The sequence below is a fragment of the Seriola dumerili genome, unplaced genomic scaffold (genome assembly GCF_002260705.1).
Source record: "Seriola dumerili isolate Sdu_G_001 unplaced genomic scaffold, Sdu_1.0 BDQW01000016.1, whole genome shotgun sequence".
Lineage (NCBI taxonomy): Eukaryota > Metazoa > Chordata > Actinopteri > Carangiformes > Carangidae > Seriola > Seriola dumerili.
Window position 1 is genome coordinate 1821844 of NW_019174271.1, and position 21236 is coordinate 1843079.

The window sequence follows — 21236 nt, forward strand, 5'->3', positions numbered from 1 at the left end:
CCTGTTCTACTTCATCCCAAAGGTGTTCTACTGGATTCAGGTCTCAAACCAGCAATCACACCATGGTCAAAGTCACTGAGTCACATTTCTCTTCATTCTGATGTTTGATATGAACATTAGCTGGAGCTCCTCACCTTTATCTGCATGATGTTATGCATTGTTCTATTGCCACATGATTAGCTTATTGAATGAATAAGCAGGTCAAGTCAAATAAAGTCAATTTTATTTGTATAGCGCCAATTCACAACATAAGTTATCTCAAGGCACTTTCCAAATAGAGCAGGTCTAGACCTTCTCTTTATAATATTATTTACAGAGACCCAACAATTCTCACCAAGAGCAGCACTAGGCAACAGTGGCAAGGAAAGACTTCCTTTTAAGAGGCAGAAACCTCGAGCAGAACCGGACTCAGGGTGGGCCGCCATCTGCCTCGACCGGTTGGGTTGGAGATGGAGAGAGAGAGAGAGAGAGAGAGAGAGAGAGAGAGAGAGAGAGAGCAAGAGCACGGAGGAAAAAATGAAGAACCTGCAATGATAGCAATATTAATAATAGTGATAGCAACAGTAACAGCAATAGTAATGTAATGGCTGTAGTGCTGCTACTGATAAAGTAGTAATGACAGCTAATGACATTAATAATTATCATTATTAGTTATAGTAGATTTGAGCAGGTTTAGCAGCAGGTGTTGAACAGGATCATGGGGCAGTAGGTGGTTTGCAGTTGCAGATCCAGACTCTACAGCTGCAGCTCTGGAGGCGGGAGGACCTGCGGAGAGGAACAGGAAGGAGATAGAGAAGGAGAAGGGAGAGAGATAGAGGCCTTGGCACTCATGTGCTTCAGGGAAAAAACAAATAGTTAGAATGATTCAGTGATTTTCAGAAAGTTTACAGTGATCTCGTTGGCAGGACAACCTGGACTATACTGTACTGAGTTTACTGGTTTATTGAGACTGAGGCCCACCCACAGGTGGTAAGATGGCAACACGTACAGAGCCTGAGGTTGTAAAAGAATAAGAAGCTAACTGAAAGTTAACGCATAAAAATATGCACAGGTGCACAAGTGTTCCTAATAAAGTGCTTAATGAGTATGTATGCCGGAGAAACAACGTGTACACTTCCTGTGCGCTTGAACAGGATAAGGACTGTAAGAAAAGCTTTGTATGGATGAAACTGGAAGGAAAAACAGTACATTTGTGGTGAGGACACAACAACATGAACACACCTGTAAAGTTTAAAGCATTCTAATACAGTCTCTATGACAGAGGCTTTTTTTACACTACAATGTTGTGATTTTATTTTTTGTCATGATTGTGTCAGGTTTTGAATTACCTACATGATCGTTTGTGCGTCCACAGTTATTTGATGTGTATTATATTTGTCCTCATGTGCAACCTGTATTATCAGTGTGAATATGTTTTTGGCACAAGATAAGTAAATACATTAAAATAAATACCTGTAAATTAAATAAATAGATTGTGTGTTTGTAGTTGTCATTCATTACCCTGAGATAATGAGTTGTTAGATTAACTGACCTATATGTTCTACATTAAGGAACACAAACCTGATTTATGCCTTTCAATGACATGTTTGTGCAGGTCTGCTGGGTTCTGGGAAGTCTTTCAGGAAGTCTTTAAGGAAGTCTCACCCAATTCGAGAAGAGGACGAGGATCCAGGAGACACTGGTTTGAGGGAAGAAGGACTAGAAGCAGTTGTGCTCAGCAGAGACAACACAGAGACACAGGGTGAGTCCACAGTGCGCAGAAGTGAGCTTCTGTTTGGAGCAGATTACCTGCATGCATCATACTTGTGACATCTGACAACATGAGACAGCAAAGTTGTTCAACCTTTTTCTCAGTGTTTCCAAACTCAAGGAAACAATAAATTGAAGATACATAGAATCAGAAGACCACTTGAAAATTTGACAGTCAAAGCAGGGAAACTTGGTGCCTTCCCCTCCCTAGTTACAAACACTAATACCCTTCTTACGTCAAAATTGGTGCGCTTAAGTGGGTTTTTAAAATGGAGACTGAGGCCGGGTCAGACTGTTGTACTGGGCAGTTTCCAGGTGTAAATGTTTGGAACTGTACTGTACTATAACTGTATGAGTTTGGTCGGGGCGCTCCTGATGAAAAGAGCAGGGCTCTCAGTGAACTTTACACTGATCAAAAAACCCACTAACATCCACTAACATCTGGCTTTTGTTGTCAATGTGAAAGGGTACAGTTGTCATTCACTCCCGGTTTAAATGACACTGCAGTAGTCACAGGTATTTGTCGGCTCCAGCGCCGATCAGCACCCGGGTCAGCATGCTAATTTTTGCCCATTTCCTTTGCTGTGACGTCTTTCAGAGCACAAACACTGTCAACACACCTGTCACCTGCTCAGCACGGCACTGTCAAATCAGTTTTAGAGCTGTGCTGGTTCTGTAGGTATCTTTGCATAGTGCTTGTGTTAGCCGCAGTGTACCGCACTATTTTCTTACAGTGCTTACATATTTTGTGTCTTGTCTGTCACTCTGTCACCGTTTATTGTTTTCACCAGGTACCCAAAATGCTGTCACACAAACTATTTAAAAGTGGCGGGGGCATCTTCTATGCTGATTTCACCATCAGACTCTGTCATGTTGGCTGTTACGTACTAATATCGCGAGACAGCTGTCCAAAATAACAAGTCATGGAGGTCCACAGCAGCCTATAAGGAGTTTCTCTGTCCTGTCAGACACCTCACATTTCTCCTTTATTCTCACGCACATTGTGAGTTTTTCAGTTCAGAATTACCACAAGTGTGATTACCATGTGTGTTCTTGTTATGTGTGTGTGCAGGTGTGTGTGCAGACTCAGTGATGGCACCAGCTGTCAACATGAGTAGTATGGGCTTGGACACTCTGGAGGAGGAAGAAGAGAAAGCCAGGTTTTTTGCTCAGTTAGAAGCAGGGGCCTTGTCAACAATAGATTACTCCAAGCTGAACAGAGAGCTGGACTCTACTAGTTCTACCATAGGTACCAACCTCAGGTATGGAAACCACCTCGGTCTGATATTACTTCAACTAAAAGACTGAAACCTTTCAGAAATAAATCTATAGTGGTCTCCTACTAGATGCAATGACAATATCATACACAATGATAAAAAATAGTTTTGGTTCAGTTATCTGTATTGCTTTGGTTAAGTAACTGAATCTATTTAAAAGTTAAATAAATTCTATGAATGCCCACTGTGATTTGACAATAGCTCAACGAATGGAGCAATTACAGACCCTATGCTTCCTTATAGGCTATGTGATGCAGCGGCTTTGCTGCTGCTGAAGCTCAGGGTTGTCGCTGCACTGTAATGAGGATAAATATCTCCCCTCCAGGAAAGCAGAGGAAGCCGAGGAATCAGAGGAGCAGAGTCATGGTCAAAGCAAAGCCAGAGTCGCAGACGCCACCAGAACCTCTCCAGGTAACAGGAATGAATCCATTGCAAACTTACTTGTTTTTTTATCCCTCTGTGCTGCTGCGTTTTAATCAGGTCTTTTCTTTCTCTACTATAAGTCCATTTCACTTTTCAAGGTTTGAATGAAAAGACTGACCATTTGCTCCAGAAACTGACATCACATCTGCCCAGGGCAGTCTCAGAGAAGGTCCAACAAACTTAAGCCAAGAGCACAGAAAGACAGACACGAATATTCCTACAAGCACCAGCCACAAGCACTTGGAGAACAGAGGGACTTGTCCCCCAGAGGGACAGATGGATGATCAACCTGTCAGACAGGGAACTTACTAAACCAGATGTCCCAGCCAAAGCACTAAACTTCTCCATCATACCTCAAGAATTACTACTAGTTGACCTCATCCCAGAAACACAGTCATCCATAAGGAAAACAACAAAACTAAACAACTGAACAGAAATGGAAGTAGAACAACTCAGGTTGAAGGTACACACTAAGAAATGAAAGTACAGGAATGGACCTAAAAAGTTACCAAGGCTTTGTGACTCCAGCTGTACCCTAGCAGCGACTGTCGTTACAGCAGCCAGGAGCACTAATGAACCAAGTGACATCAGTGGCCTTGATAACAAGCCCTCAGAGGTTAAAATATCTGGGTCTCAAAACATCTTCAAGCACCTACCACCTAATCCAGTTGTTCTCGATTCAACTTTTCCCAGATAACCTTGACCTGGATAACTGAGAATCTTCAGACAACCTTTTCTCTCTGCTTTTACAGGCTCTCCACACTACAGTGAGGACTTTGAGGATGAGGAGAGTGGGAAAGAGCCACAGGAGGAGGTTTGTAGTTGGAATCTGATATGATAATAATAAAACAAAGTGGTCTTTGTTAAGTTAAGATCTTCGTCACCTCAACAATTATCCAAGATGGGGCATGAAAATTCCTTTGTGATCGTGGGAACACTTCGTGACATGGAGGGGTGGGAGATTGTAACTTGTCTTTTTTCAAAGATGATCTCTGTTATTGCATGTGAAAGCTAAGAGGTACATTACAATACATTTTAATCCAGTGTAATCCTATGTAATGTCACGTGTCCCCTGAGAGTTACAGACATAACAGTCAAACGTGAAGGTAAAATTTAATGAGGAAAAACTCAGCAGTTACTGATCCTCACAAAAATGTGACACAACACCCAGAGCCACCAAGCAGCTCTTGTCAGACAGGCTGAAATTGGTCAAAATATCTCAACAAGGTAAAAGTATGATTATCTTTGGATTGGATTTTCAGAGGTCAGCTCTGAAACAAGTTCATTAAGGCTACGTCCACACTACGATGTTTTCATTTTAAAACGGCTTTTTAAAATCAAATCGATCTCCGTCCAGACTAACACACCTGAAAATACACACACACATACATACGTTCATGAACACTGAGCATGTGTGAGCCGCTGTAAATATGAAGCAGATTGTCTCCTCTGCAGTTGATCAGTTACACAAAATACTACGAACGAGGAACAACAAAGACAGTTGCTGTCGAGGCTGATGAGATGCAATACAGAGTTTTCAAAATAAAACTAGTCCAGGAGCGTTTCAAAAAGTCTCTGTTTCATGCGCTTGAAAACTCTGGAGTCGTGTGGATGTCAGGAGGGAATAATAAAAGTAAAACATGGTAGTGTGGACATAGCCTAAAACGCTTATCACAATGTGATGACATGCTCGAAGATTTATCTTTGTTTGTTTTGAAATATAACAAATTGACAAATTATATTGTGACATGGTTCATTATTTAATGTTATCTGCTTTTCAGAAATCTAAGGTGTCTCCAGTTATTGCCAAAGGTAAGAGAAAAAAAAATATTTCACTGAGATCATGAGTGGAAGATGGAAAGGAATATTATCTTTTAGTCAAAGAGAAATTACAGTTTATGAAGTTGAAGACAAAACAAGCTGTACACAGCATTTATACCTTTACACTGTAAACCATGTTAACAGCTAATAATTACCTCACTACCAGATATATACTGTATATATGTGTGCTCTCATTAAAATCTCTCAGTACTGATTCATATTAAAGGTTGCCTGTATAAAAAAACAGTATTTTAGGTCTTTGCTGCTGTAATTAAAGAAGACTAGGTCAAAACCTAATGTGGACTGCGTATGGTCAATGTGTGAAATTGAGGATGTAGTTGACATCTGTTGTAGAACCGTGTTGTTTCAGACAGAAGCAGTTATCGTTTTCCCGTCCAGCGCTTCTTAATGTTTCTTATCAAACAGATCCAACAAGGACTTCATGATTCATGGCACTTTCCGCACTAGGTTATTTTAGTTTGATCTTAGGTTGTTTTTAGTAAATTACAATAAATGCGTGTTCTGTACAGGCCACTCATACGTGCAGAGTGGAGGCTCAGAGATGGAGGCTCTTCATGAGGCCTACAGACAGATCCATGTTGTGGAGGATTCAGACGACTATAATCACCATTATTCATCTGTGGAAGGGGAAGAAAGGATCCACAGACCTGTGTCTCCATCCTTCACTCCTCAACATGCCAGACAGTCTCTTCAGCCTGCTTCTACCAACGAGTCAGGTCAGACACTTACTGTAAACACTATCTGTGGGAATGGTAGATTCAATGTCTGTCATGTCTGTGTAATTTACTGGTCTAACTACAGGTATGATGCGTCCATAAAAGCAGGATCCCAGTTAAGGAGCTGACTCCTTTGAATGCATTATTCAATAAGACTGTCTCATTGCAAAGTTTCCTCTGAAGGATACGTCCACTGAGATATTCATGACAGGACTGAACTATGAGTAATAATTGTTTTGTGTTTGTATTTAGACATACCCACTGCAGAAGAGCTGATGAGGCCGATCCGGCTCGGAGAGGACCACATCAGAGGGTTCAGCCTACAGCCTGTCAGGTGAGGTCTGCAAAGTCTTAGAATTATCCAAAATGGTGATATCACAAGACATTGTTTCTGTCACTCACAGGTTGGTCCAGTTGTTGTGAAATATCTCAGATTTCTGGACTTTCAAATTTGGGGACATTCTGCATCTATCACAGAGATCTGGCATTGATTGGTCTCATCAGTTCATTCAGTAATTAGAATTTTACTTATACTTAAAGTGGCAATCTCAAAGATTTCAGTCCAGTGGCAAATAAATAGGCCTACAGCATCTTTCCAGGAATGCCGCCGCAGACACCCGATTGGTAAAACTGCAAATATGTAAATATTGCAACACTTTGATCAGTGGGACAAAGGCTCAATAACCACAGTTGCCCCGCTGCCCCAGAAAAAACACGATGGCAAAAGACGGTTGCAAAAAAGATATTGCCCAGCAAGCTCTGAAGATTGGCTGCAAACCTGCTGCTGTAAGTTACCAACTACACTAGGCGACTCACCTGCGGTATTTTGCTGTCCTGCTCTGTGTGTGGTCCTGGTCCTGTTGGCGTGCTGCAAGGTGACCCTTCCTATTAGTGCTAGGGGTGGAATTTATATGTGTCCTATGATGTGCCGCGGCAGTGTGTGCAGAGCTTAATCTGGAGTTGTCCATGTAGTGCTGGATGATGTGGCAAAAAATTGGTGACTGATGTCACCAAAATCAATCGCTAGAGACATGATTGACCTGATGTTACCTGCGTTCCCCTCTTGGCTGTCCTCTGTTCATCCCCCAAAACAGAGGTGACTGCCCACTTTATATCTTCAGCTCCATGTCTGTAGTGTCTTTAAGCTTGTCCTCTGGTCCTCCTCCTGGTTTAGGATCTCTGCTTTTAAACAATTCTTTCTTGTACCATGTTTTTGTATCTTTTTTGAATATCTTTGATGCTCCTGTCAGTTGTGAGATTAACACTGTTTACTGTCGCTGAATTTTTTTAATTTATTTTTATTGTTTCACTGTTCGCTGAATTTCCCAAGTGAAACATCCTTTTAATTGTTGAATTTTTCCAAAAGACAAACATTTTCTGCTTGAGTAAACAGAGCTGCGCGATTGGGTGCAGTACTTCAGTCGGCCATTTTTTTTTTTTTACTTTGAAAAGAGTTAAAAACTTAAAAACTTAATTTACCCAGAATTCATTGTACCACAGTCCAGTTTAAACTGCCACCGACACTTGAAGATTTGTGAAGTCTTCAATGTAGATTTATTTCAGGATCAAGTGGCGTCAGCTGTAGAGGCTGAAAACACAGACTAAAGTTTGAAATGTAATCGCTAAGAGTCATTTATAGATATTCAGACCAAATATTCTGTTCTTCACAATTTCCCATGAGGACCATCAGCATGTCACCTTCTTGTCAAAGCTTTCTTTCATACTGGGAACAGTTCAGTCTGACAAAATATAGACTCTATCCAAATAATGATACTAATATAATACATGTTATATGTAATATATAGAAAGAAAGTGTTTAGAATTTAGAATTGGGGGTAAAGTTTTGATACACTTTTTACATAAATAAAAACAAGAATACATTCTTCCTGAAACCTGAATTTTTTCAAAGCAAGTTACAACATTGACAAAAAATGTTTTGACAAGTTTTAGTTTTACTGTGGTTTTTATTCTTGACAATCTCTGATCACAGTGCTGTGGAACTTGACCAAGAACAAACATCCTGCTCCTTGGAAAGGACATTCCCAGATGTGAAGCGACCAGGGAAGGCTGACCCCACCGCAGGGATAAAGGGAGCCAAGGGACTGACTTCAAGCTCCTCAGATCCTCCCAACCATGACCTGACCTGGAGCATCAGAGAGGAGGTAGAGAGGCTGATGGAGGATCACAACAAGTCTTCTCATTACATTTCCTCTCAGGCTGGCGAAGTGAAGAAACAACTGGTGAGACAAACGTTAAACTTTGTGCTTGGATTTGTAGTTGGTTTAATCAGACAGAACAGATACAATTATTTTAAAAATAAAAATGGAACTTTGTTTATTAGAATAGGCTGATGTGCAGTGAAGAAATGGTGCAAAAGTTATTCTAACGATAGAGTGACTTTAGAATCCAAACCTTTTAGCAGCCATATCTTTTCATACAGTATTGTGTAACTGTGATGAATTATGGACACTTTTCCCAGACCTCCCGCAGCTCCACCATTTCTCATCCTTCTACACCTCCACTGAGGAAACCCACCGTGGCTCCTGTGCGAGTCAGGAGAGCAGAGGGGAGACCAGCAGTGACCTCCAGGTCGTCAGGGATCAGTAGAGCTGCTGCTACAGCCAAAAGCCGCTCTCCACAGCGTCCACAAAAATCCACAAAGAACCAAGAAAAAGAAGAGGACACAGGTTACTAGAGGCACTCACACACAAAATATCACGTTAACAAACTGCTCAGATGATTTAAGACGAGGGTCTTTGTCTCTATGATGATACTGGTAACAACCTATATGTTTGTTTGATTAGCAGAGCCAGGTCTGAGGGTGAGCAATGAGCTGGTGGCATCTGTGCAGTCTTTAGTGGCTGTGCTCCAGCAGCAGGCTGGAAACCAGGAAACCAGACCGACACATCATCCTCCAAACAACAGTGTAAGAAAACACTTGACATTAAACTGACTTTAATAATGAAAACCTTGCAAAAAGATCTTCAGTTTTCTACGGACATGACTTCATGCTAACACTGGAATGATAAAGAGACTACCTGGTTTGTCCACTGGTTGGTGATCATACAGACAGTGTAGAGGAGGAGCAGTAGTAGAGACATAGTAGTTAAACCAGTTCTATGTGGATAAATGTAAGAACAGACCCATAGTTGTTTGCACATCACTTTGTGACGCTGAGAAGATCCTAAAGCTTGACGGACCTACAGTGCTTAGCAACTGTTGCTAAGGTGCTGGACAGTTGCTGTTGGGAGAAGGATTATAGGATGGATCGATTGCCAGTAGGGCCAAAAAATAAATTATAATATTAATATAATATTTATTAAGTTAACTATTCAGACATTTTACTGTGACACTTGAAATTCAGCTCAGGTTCCTCCATTTGTCTGGATCATGTTTCTACACCTTGACTGGAGTCCACCTGTGGTAAACTCAGCTGATTGGACATGATGTGGACAGACACACACCTGTCTATAACTGGAGAAGAGCTTTTACCTTATAAATGTTACGTAACATACAGACACTGATATGTCTGGTACCTTTTGTAATGTCATAATATTGAAACAGTTTTTCCTTCATTAACACCGTTCTGTCAGGTTTGATTGAGATTCATCTGATGTGTTGATGTGTGGCTTTGCAGAGGGAGGAGAACAGCTCTGTGGTGGAGGAGCTGAGGCTCCAGCTGGCTCAGAAGGAGAGGGAGCTGCAGATGATGAGAGCAGGAGCAGAGGAGCTCACCTCACTCAGACAGCAGAACTTCCTGCTTCAAAGCAAGGTGCACAAACACGCTCACAGCTCACAAACTGTCTAGACTAAATATTGATTTCACCCTGGTTGTAAAAAAAAAAAAACATTCACGTTGTGTTACATTCTGTGTTTACTGAAACGTGTAATTTAGAGCGAGAGCTGTGGACTCTTTATTTGCTGTTGACTGGATGATGAAATATTAAAATCCGGCCCCTCCTTTTTATGTGTAGCTATAGTAAGACCCGGAGGGTGAACAGTCAACAGGGAGTGGTTGTGGTTTTCAGGCCGCTTCACTTTTTAGAAAGTTTTGCAAATTTATGAAAAATCTAAAATCTAAAAGTATTCCTCTGTTGCGGCCCTCCTGATTGTGGTCAGATGCATCCTGTTTGCTTTAATAATCCTTCAGATGAGTCCACCTCTATGCCCTGTCAGTTCCTGCCTTGGTCAGGGAGGTCACTGACAGAGCTTCAGGAGGACGACCATCTCATCACCTGTCTAACACCATCTCTACGGTGAAGCATGGTGGTGACAGCATCATACTATGGAGGTGCTTCTCAGTGGCAGAGACAGGGAGACTTTTACTTTTACCTTGCTTACGATTAATGAAAAATTACTTTGGCGCTCATCAGTTTCTCTTTTTGTTTGAGCCACGGCCTCTTCATATTCGACAACGTGATTGTGTTCCAGGTGATTAAACAAATTGATGCTGTTACCTTTAGTCACTCTCCGAGTTGGATTTACCGCTGTCAGGTGGTCGTGACTGATGAGACCCCAGGAGGCGACATTTCTAAAAAATCTCGGCCTTTGTCCGTCCAGACCACAAGACAACCCCAGAGTTTTCAAACTAAAATGTTTCCAGCAAGGTTTCCAAAAGTCTCTGTTTTAAGGGCTGGAAAACTCCAATGTAGCCTGAGGCTCGGTGTTTGTACTCCTGTCATCTATATGACCACCTCCACTTTGAGTGAACGCAGACTAACAGGGTAGAGCCACGTGGGTGAACACGAGCTACTATATTTTTAAGGGGCATTGGGGTAAGTGTTAACCAAACTAACCGACATGAGCAAGATGAAGTTGGTGAGAGGTTCTAAATGTTTAATTGTCCAGCCTTAGCCAAGACAACAGTGGAGTGGCTTCAGGACAAGTCTCTGGCTGCTTGACAGCAGTTAAGAGGACCTGTCAGGAAGAATAAGGCTCTAAAAAAGTTATGTAGCAAATGAGAGATTTCTTTTTTTGATATTTGATAAATTTGAAGTTTTCCACAAACATATTTTCACTTTGTCAGCATGGGTTATAGATTATAGATTGATGGGCAAAAATGGAAATTTTGTCCACTTACAACAAAATCTACAACACAATGCAGTGTGGAGAGGTCTGCAAACTGTCTGAAGCTGCTGTAGAAGCTGAGAGAGCAACAGATGGGTGATGTTAAGAAGCTGAGGCCTGATTGTGTATGTCACAGGTGGGTGTTATAATGTACAAACTTTCCACTGTTTTATGTGAATACACAACAGGAACAAAAAGGTTCTAATTAAAGCCCTGACAATAAATTGGTAAGATTGTTGTAGCCAGGTGTTTTAAGTAATGACATGACAAAGTGAGTTGGAGAGTTTGGAACTGTTGCGTTGCATTAGAGCTGCACAAACAATCGAAATATCATTAAAATCACAATACCACCAAGTGCAACATCTAACTCACAGGAGCGGCAGTTTTTTTGGTAAAGGTACAATGTGTCACAACAACAGACCGTAAAAGAAGTGTTGTGGTGCTACAGAGACACCCTGAGCTACAAATCATATTCTCCAGACGTAAAGGAACATGTTTGATTGGTACCAGACCAACAAAAATCACATCATCATCATTTTAAAAATGTTTTCAATGAAAATGAAATGGAAAAAAAAGATCATTCCAACTGAAAACGTGACTCATATCAAAATATCTGCCAAAATAATCGCAGTAGAATTTCTTTGCCTATCCTTCAGCTCTACTTCACACCTATTTTCAGCACTCCTCTCTCTGTGGGTATATCACAAAAGCACTAAACAGAAGAACAAAGGAGAGCAGTGATGCAGGAACGAGCTCTTTACCTGTCATACCCCCGCAGTCATTTTAATGCAGGCTGTGTGTGGCACTGGATGTAGATCAAATCTGTTGTTTGAGATTTGCAGGTGGTCCAAAGACAGAGTGGACATCCCTGACAGTAACAGAGGTTTTATCCATGCAGTGAATGTTTGTATTTTTCACTGATCAGCTGAGACGTGCAGAAGAATCCAGTCAGAGGAAGAGACTGAGCGAGGACACAGAGACTGCAGCAGAAGACAAGCTCCAACACATCCATAAAGAAATGAAGGAGCAGGAGACGCTCATCAAAGGCTACCAGCAGGTCTGTCTCACCGTCACCGTCCTCACCTTGTCTTTTTTCCCTCTTTGTTTTCTTCTCTTTCTTGTTGTGTTTTTAATATTTGTGCCATCAAACCCGCAGGAGAATGAGAAGCTGTACTTACAGATAAAGGCTGAGCAGGCCAAGAGCAAAGCCAACGAGGAGGCCATGTTTAATGAAAACCACAGGCTGCTGAGTGAGCTGGATTTCACCAGGTCGGTTCAGTCATGGTTTTCTTTTGTTTTACTTCAGTATTGTACTGCTGTCATCATGGCTGTTATGGTTTTGATTTGTTTTTCTCTGCCAGTGCTGTATTAACACTGAATGATATTTGTGTTATAACAACAGAGTGCAGCTGAAGTTCATAGCAGTACTTTTGGCTGTTTGAGTGTTACTTTGGTTTAGGATTGGTTTAATATTGGTATCATGTAACTTTTGTTTTTGTTTTTTCTGTTTGTATTTTGTGCCTTGACGTCAAAAAAAATACAATCACCAGAAGCAATCTGACAAGTTCATTCATGTGCATTCTCAGTAGTAGAAATATTTAAATATATTTTGCCACAAAATGCTACAAAAGAACTGCACCAGTTCGTCTGACTCACCGTTAAACTAATTAAACAGCACTTAAAAACCAACAAAAGTAATGGTGTGTCTATCTGAACTGTAACTTAATTGTAAAATGTAATTATAATATAATAAAATGTTAATGTATTCTCTGTGGCATTGTTCCATATTGACCAGGGAGCAGCTGAGTAAAACCTCAAGGCCTGTGGGAAATATCTGTTTAATGGATCACACTCAGCGCATCACAGACTTGTTAGCTCAAATCACTATGTTTCAGGTAAGAATGAGTGTTAGAATGAACATCTGTTTCAGCCCCTTCACTTATCATAAGATATATAAAAACGTGTGTGTGTGTGTGTCTGTGTGTGTGCAGAGGAATGAGGAGAAGCTGTCTGAGGACATTCACAGGCTGAAGCAGGAGAAACAGGCTCTGGAGGTCGACCTGCAGCTCATGAAGAAAGAGAGAGACCTGGCTAAAGCCCAGGCTGTCTCCACCTCAGGTGAGACTGCAGACACAACAGTGAAAATGTGGATATTAAAAGATTAGAGGCAGCTCCTTTATTATTTGGACATTTATCCTTTGTCAATGTGGCAGGTGATAAGACCTTTGAGATGAGTGTGTTGAAGGACCAGCACAGAGAGGAAGTGTCAGCCCTGAGCAAGAAGCTGCAGTGGTTTGCTGAGAACCAGGATCTGCTGGACAGAGACGCTGACAGACTGAAGGCTGCGACAGCAGAGATCCGTCAGCTCAAAGAGCAGGTGAAGCTCCACTCATTATCATGTTCATGGACTAAAGCTCATTTACCTTCAGTTCAAACATCAGTTCATTGTATTTATATACTGCCACCTGTTCACATGATGATCACCACACCGCCACTTTAAAGCTGAATAATCCACAAGGTTCCCCTGAAGTCTTCCATCCCCTTAAAGGGATAGTTCAGGTTTTTTGACATGGGGTTGTGTGAGGTAGTCATGCGTACTGGGTAGATTACCTGCTGTAGATTCTAATCAGTGCGCTCCCAGTCAGGAGATCTGACCGGGGGGGGGGCACCAGAAAAAACGTGTTTTAAACACTTTTAAAAACACCCACTGAAACTAGTTACAACAGCACTTGCCTTTGGCACTACATTTTCTCAACCGCTGAACTACCGTATTCCTACGCACAAACTTACAGAGCGCACTGTATTACTGCGCTTTCTGATTCTCTCAGCTGACCTTCGGCTGCGGCGTATTACAGTGTACTCCTACAGTTCTAGTGGAATGTGTTGGAGGTAGAGGGTGGGGAGCTCAGCTGGTACTGGAGGTGCTCAGTGCCACAGCATGGACCAATCAGCAGGACCTCTGTTTTAGCGGGAAGTAACAGTTTAACAGTTTGCTTACTGTGTGGGAAATTAAAGGTCCTCATGATTTCAGGTAGAGAAACTGAAAATGGAAGTGGGCAGAAGAAGCAGCGAGCAGCAGAAAAAGGTGAAAGAGAAATCAGTGGAGACGAAGAGGATGCAGGAGCTGGAGCGACAGGTACCTCACACAAACCAGCTGATTCATCAAACTTGTTACACTACAACTTCAGTGCTTAAGAGTCTTCGCCTCTTCACCAGGTGAAGGAGCTGCAGCAGATACTCCGACACAGAAACCCAAACTCCCTGCCTGCTCTGATATACGCTGCAGCCAGCGCTGCTGAGGACGAGGACTCAGCTAAGACGGCTCCGCCCACCGTCGCTGTGCTGGAGCACAGGGTCCGGCGCCTGGAGTCCGAGCTGGAGAACCACGACGAGAGCGCCAAACACAGTCTGAGGGCCATGGAACAACGATTCCACAGCGTCAAGGTACAACTGAAATCAGTACCACAGTCAATATTCTAATAACTGATCTAGAGACTTCCTGCTACTTAGTGTGTGAGGAACATTTAAGAGCAGCTCTGCAGGGATCACAAGGTCAATCAATAATCAATCAAATGTGCAGCAGTTTTTAAACATTTTTTAAAGTTAGTTTTATTTGTTCTCAGTTCTAAAGTTATAATTATTATTTTTATGATAACGATGCATCAAGTAACACTGTGAAAGCAATGATGAGCTCAGTCTTCGGCTCCCTGCAGCGTTACAGTTACTTTCAGCTCCTGTCTGAGCCACAACCTTTGATTCTGTTCGGTTCACTCTCACTATTCTCAGCAAAACCTCTTAAAACCCTCGGCCCTCTTCCTGCTGAGCAGCAAAAGAAACAGAAATGTACAGAAGCGCTGAAAGGAAAATGAATTTTTTTTCTTTTTTTGCCAGGATCACTTTTTTAAGTTTTTGTTATTTTAATTTATGAAAAGAAGCTCTGTTCTTTTCCTTCTCTGGGGTTGTTTGGAAAAAAATTTTTTAATCTATGAAAACAACCCCAGAGAGGAAAGTGGGAAAACATTGAGGAGGGGGGCATTTTTCTTTAACACATTTTTAGTTTTTCTTCCTTCCCAGAAAAAGAAAATCACTTGCCTCCTGGATGTTGTTTATACAGATGTTTATACAAATTTGTATCTCAAAATTGTATCTGTGTGTGTGTGTGTGTTTGAATTTGTTTTGTGTTCGTATCTGTGTATGTGTATGTGTGTGTGTGTGTTTGTATTTGTATCTGTGTGTGTTTGCGTCTGTGTTTGTATCTGTGTGTGTGTGTGTGTTTGAATTTGTGTTTGTGTTCGTATCTGTGTATGTGTGTGTGTGTGTTTGTATTTGTATCTGTGTGTGTTTGCGTCTGTGTTTGTTTACGTCTGTGTTTGTATCTGTGTGTGTGTGTGCGTTTGTGTTTGTATCTGTGTGTGTGTGCGTTTGTGTTTGCATCTGTGTGTGTGTGTGCGTCTGTGTTTGTATTTGTGTTTGCATGTGTATCTGTGTGTATTTGTGTTTGCGTTTGTATTTGTATGTGTGTGTTTGTGTGCTCCATGTAGCTGCGCTACGAGCAGCAGATCTCAGAGCTGGAGCAGCAGCTGGAACAGAAGCAGCAGGTTGAAGGGGAAAGCTCAGCTGCTGGGATCAAGCCCTGGATGTCACAGGTTCAAACTCTGGAGGCGGAGCTACAACAGGTGAAGGAAGCCCACCAGGCGAAAGAGAAATCTCTCGGCGAGCAGATTGAGTCTCTCCAGCAGCAGCTCAAAAACAAGGTGAGTACTGAGGTCATGAAGCACAGACAAGGACAGAACCTGAAATCTTAACTGCCCACCCCCCACCCCACACCCCCCAACAGGCCCAACCAAGTCCGGGCCGCCACCAGCGTCAAGCCGAAGCAGCGTTTGGTGTCCGGATAGAGCGGCTAAACCACGAGCTCGCCACCAAAACACGAACCATCCAGGAGCTGAGCCGCACTGTGGAGAGACTGCAGAGAGAGAGGAGGAGCATGCTGTCTGTCCCCAGCTCCCGACCAGAGACCTGCTCCCCAGAGACCAAGACCAAGACCCTCTCTGCAGAGACCAGACGACCACCAGGACCGACCAAGACCCTCTCTGCTGCTGCCAGAGACGCATGTGGAGAGGAAGTCCCAGCTGCTCAGTACGAGAAGACCTACCAGCCCACAGTCTTCTCAGGTAGGAATGTGGTCCACTTTCTTCTGAAGACTAAAATCCTTTACTTACCCTTCAGTCAAGGACAGACCAGATGTCATGTGATGCAGAATGATGTAAACTTTACAAAACGAATTACAGGTTTGTATCCAATAACCAAAGACAAGAGCACGACTCTCACGAATCATGAGAATCTCATGATTAGAGATTTTCACTGTGGTCTCAACAGAACGGGTCTCTGACATGCTGCCTGGATCCTGTGCTTTTCAGTCACTGTGAACAGTGATGCACCTGTTCCAGTTTTCTCTTTAAAAATTCTCATCAGGTTGTAGTCTGATACAAGCTGAGTAGGTTAGGGTTGGAAAACATCTCCATGACAGTCGTCTTAGTCCAAACGTCCATGACACCAGGCGACCTTCTGCTCTGCGGTTCCCTGGTCCGAGCTCTTCAGACAGCACCTGCTCTCCTCACACCTCTAACACCCTGACATGTCTAACTCACTCTTACTGTGCACTTCTTTCCCTGATCCCCTTCATTTTGTCATATTGAACAGATATGGTACTTAGCACTAACCTCCTTCTGCACCGAAGCTGTGGTGATTCCTTCACTGTCTCTTTGGATAAAATGTAAATGTGAGAACTCCAGCTCTGGTTATGAGAGGTGGTGATCCCTGAATGCTCCTCATCATCGTCAACTTCCATTTTTTTATGTTTAAAAAAGTGTATTCAGTTTATGAGTTATGATGTTTTGCTTTACTTTACATTTTTATTCCTCCTCACGGGAGACAAGTCAATTTCACACCAGTGGTTAATGTTTTATCTGACTCTGGAGGAGAAGCTGATTCTAGTTTCCAGTCTTATGTTTTCATTATCCCTCCAGCCACTGTGGGTCGAAGCCACACAAAATCATGTAAACATTGGTTTGGTACTCTCGCCTTGACTCCTCTCTCACACTCTGATCTCTCCTCCACCTTCCACTTGTGGCTGAGAACTAGGCCTACTGTCAGTAAGATGTAAAAGAGATTATATCCATCTGTTGGGTTGCCACCTTTTATGTGAAAAAAGGTGGCAACTGGTTTGGTTTTTACTTGACATTACATTATTCACAGCACTTTGAGGACATAGCATGAACGAAAATACGGGACAAATTGCTGTATCCTGTATTGATTCAAATCAACCAAGTACAGAGAAAATAAGTACTAGAATTTTGTTGGGAGGCGGAGGCGGCACGAAATTTGACGGAGGCGGCCGCCTCCCAATTCTCTGCAGGAAAAACCCTGAACACTCAAATGTCCTTATATACAGTGTTATTACAGCTGTGACAGAGTGGCTGATTGTTTTCATCTTGTGAGTCGGAGTCTATGAGTCCACAACGAGACTCTTCACATTTTAGACAGGAGGAATCATCACAGTGAGTGAAACCTCTTCAATGTTGTGTGTCTGTGACAGGGAGTCATATCTCTGAGGTTCTGCAGGAGAACGAGGCTCTGCGGAGGCGTCTGGAGCTGCTGCAGCTGCAGAATGAACAGGAGAAGGAGGCGTTGAAGGCTGAAGCTGTACAGACCAAGGAGGAGCTGTGCAGGTAAGTGTAACACCTGTCCTCTGCAGAGCGTCAGTGTGAGTGAACTACAGGATACACTGTGATGTTTCAGGCTGAAGCAGCAGTCTGCAGAGCAGCTGTCCTCCATACAGACTGAACACCTCAGGGTGTTAGACCAGCTGTGTGCCACCCACGCCCTGGAACACTCCTCCTCAAAGGTCGCTGAACAGGCCAATCACATCAACAGTCAGGAGGTACAGCTTCACCCATCAGTCATCAGGAAGTGCTGACGATGTTTCTGCTGCTTTAAACCTGGCGTTTACCTGCAGGTCCAGGTGAAACATCTGCAACAGCAGCTGGAGCAGCTGCAGGGAGCTAAAGAAGCTCTGGTGACATCCAGGACCAGAGAGAGTGCTCTGCAGAGGCAGGTGAGCAGCAGGCGAAGGGTTAATCTGGTGATTTATTTAATGCAAGAAGACTTTGTTATTATTGGTCGAATATTAATCACTGACTTTATGATAGGCAAATAAAAACTGTTCACACAGACTCACAACACAAAAAACATGGTGTGCTTAAATAAAGTCTGTCCAGTCACATCAGAAAACTGAATAAGTAAAACTAAAAATAATAAAAGTACAACATTAAAGGCAGCGTACTTAAATGACAGTTAATCAAGAAAAAGAAAATGTGAGTGAATGAAGTTTGAACATTAACAACATATTTTAGCAGCTGTGACACCAGCGCGTGTTGAGAGTAACTCAATGACGTGTTTCCAAACCCTCTCACAGTGGGACAGAGTATTTGCCTGAGTTGTAATTTGTTGATGATTCAAGTGTCACTGAATGAAGACACGTCCTCTTTACTCGATTTGTACCAGTTTCCTCTGAATGCAACACAGAGATGGAGTCCCCCTGTGCTCCATCAGTGTTTGTATCTAATTATATTTTCATCAGTTGGTCTAAAGGGCTAGGTTCTTTTCGTTCTGTATTTCAAAATAAATGTGTGTCTGTGACATTATTATGTTTCATTTGAATTCTTTTTGAACTATTTTGAGTCACTGTTTCCATCAGCTGAGCAGACTGCTGAAGGAGCTGAAGGAAGCTAAAGAGGCTCAGAGTCCAGAGGTGAAGCTCCTCTGTAGCCTGGAGAGGAAGCTGGTCACCATGGAGCTCAGACACCAACACAGAGAGAAGGAGCTGACGCAGGTACACATGATGGAGGGTGTTACTGTTTGTAGGCAAAACATCTGAGGAGCCTGAAGGACTTATTGAACAGAGATACTAACTGACCTCAGTACCTGTTTGTCCCTCTGCCTGCAGGTGATTGGTGGATCACGGCAGATGCTGGAGGCCAACCAGCAGTCAGAGGTGGAGCGCTGGAAACATCTGGCTCAGGACAAAAGCAGAGAGCTGGAGGCTTTCCGTCTGGAGCTGGACTCCATCCTGGATATCCTGAGACACCTCCAGAGACAAGGAGTGGTGTTCCCCCCCTCCTGACCCCCCCACCACAGCCCCCCCTCAGTCAACACACACAACCTCTGACTGATTGATAGTCAGTGTGATGTTGGTCAGACATGGACTCCAGATCCAGATCAGTGTCTGACTAATATCTGTAATATTCACACATCCCATCTTTTTCTCTTTGTAGTAGCTTTGTATTTTTTATTTGTATCACTGTAACTTATTTAATATTAATGAAAATAAATGTTCAGATCTTGTTTAAGTGTGATTCAGTCTATCCTTTCATACACTGGCCTCTCAGTCCTTTGTATTCAAACAGCTGCTGCGCCTGATGAATCATCACCAACTAACTGCTGCGTTTACACAGTCTGGAGAATCCACTCCACTTTATCCCACATTCAGTTCAAAGAGCTCTTTCTCTTACCGAGCACGCAGGTGGAAAATATGTGTTAAAAACACAGCACTAGATCTCATCTGTCAACATGTCATTGTAGCAGCTTTAATAAACTCCACATACAATAAGTGGTAGAAAAAAACATTGTGATGACTTTGAGCCTTATCAGGAGGGGGTGCTAAGATTTAGAAAAGACTGGTCATTAACAAGAAGCTCAGCAGATACAAGACTCTGACAGTGGCACCAAAAGATCAGGAGGTCATTATAATTATTTAGAATTTTTCTCTGGGAACCATGTTGGTTAAAAAACAGCCTCTATCATCAGGAACCAGTTAATCTGTGTATTAAAGCTCCATATTTTCCTTTTCTCCTGTGTTTTATTTGAAGTGTCCATCCATAAGAAGATACATTTGTGGTTCCTCTCTGTAGTTTTACATCTCCTCTCTCAGGCTTCTCTCTGGAGGTCAAGTAACAACAGGTCGGTGAGCCAATCAGAAGAGAGGAGGCTCTGAGCCTTTTCTAAGTAACAGTCTATTAACGTTTAGAGACAGGCTCATTTTACAATGTGGGGGTTGTACACTGCTCAAAGAAATTAAGGGAACACTTAAATCACACATCGGATTTTGATGAACAAATTATTCAAGTAGAAAATCTTTACTGATGTAAATTGTATAATTTGTTGAGAACAAAATGACGTAACAACTGTCAATGGAAACCAAATCATCAACCCACTGAGGGCTGGATTCACAATCACACTGAAAATCAAAGTGAAAAATTTAAATCACAGGCTGATCCAACTTGTGTGAATTTCATCACAGCATCTAATAATGTGACTCAGTAGTGTGTATGGCCCCTGAGTCGGGGGCAACGTGGGGGCCAGTCAGTGGCATCAATGCCTTCATCATCCAGGAGCTGCCTACACACTCTGGCCACATGAGGCCGGGCGTTGTCCTGCACCAGGAGGAACCAAGGGCCCACTGCACCGGCATAAGGTCTGACAATCACCTAACAGCAGTCAGGGTATCGCTGGCCCTGACATGGAGGTCTGTGCGACCCTCCAAGGATATGCATCCCCAGACCATCACTGACCCACCACCAAACCGGTCATACTGGATGATGTTACAGGCAGCATAACGTTCACCACGGCATCTCCAGACTCTCTCACGCCTGTCACATGTGCTAATTGTGAACCTGCTGTCATCTGTGAAGAGAATTCTGGTGTTCTCTGGCGATGCCAGTCGAGCTGCGCGGTGCTGGGCTGTGAGCACAGGTCCCACTAGAGGACGTGGGGCCCTCATGTCACCCTCATGGAGTCTGTTTCTGACACTTTGGTCAGAAACATGCACACCAGTAGCCTGCTGGAGGTCATGTTGTAGGGCTCTGGCAGTGCTTCTCCTGTTGCTCCTCACACCTAACCCCAGACCTAATGCTGGACCTGATGCTGGACCTGATGCTGGACCTGATGCTGGACCTGGATTTGTTTTTGATCGTTGTACAAACGCTACACAGACGATCCTGTTTGGAAACCTAATGAGAAATGACCTTCCTGTTATCAATAACTGCAAAAACGTGTATTTTATCGATAACCTTTATATAATGAACTTTATTTATATAGCACG

At 42.8% G+C, this 21236-nt stretch overlaps 1 protein-coding gene across 1 annotated transcript; it reads left to right on the forward strand.

Annotated features, from left to right (window-relative positions):
* Positions 1-1667: 1667 nt before the first annotated feature.
* cep162 (centrosomal protein 162) lies at positions 1668-19462 on the forward strand. The gene is made up of 25 exons (XM_022751064.1): positions 1668-1741; positions 2822-3011; positions 3352-3437; positions 4202-4263; positions 5231-5261; positions 5801-6007; positions 6260-6341; positions 7998-8247; positions 8487-8694; positions 8812-8933; positions 9645-9779; positions 12000-12131; positions 12231-12343; positions 12870-12969; positions 13066-13192; positions 13288-13451; positions 14106-14210; positions 14291-14518; positions 15616-15850; positions 15913-16248; positions 17673-17805; positions 17876-18017; positions 18093-18191; positions 18834-18968; positions 19083-19462. The coding sequence occupies exons 2-25, from the start codon at positions 2842-2844 to the stop codon at positions 19257-19259; spliced, it is 3579 nt and encodes a 1192-aa protein (XP_022606785.1). The 5' UTR covers positions 1668-1741; positions 2822-2841; the 3' UTR covers positions 19260-19462.
* The last annotated feature ends 1774 nt before the right edge of the window (positions 19463-21236 follow it).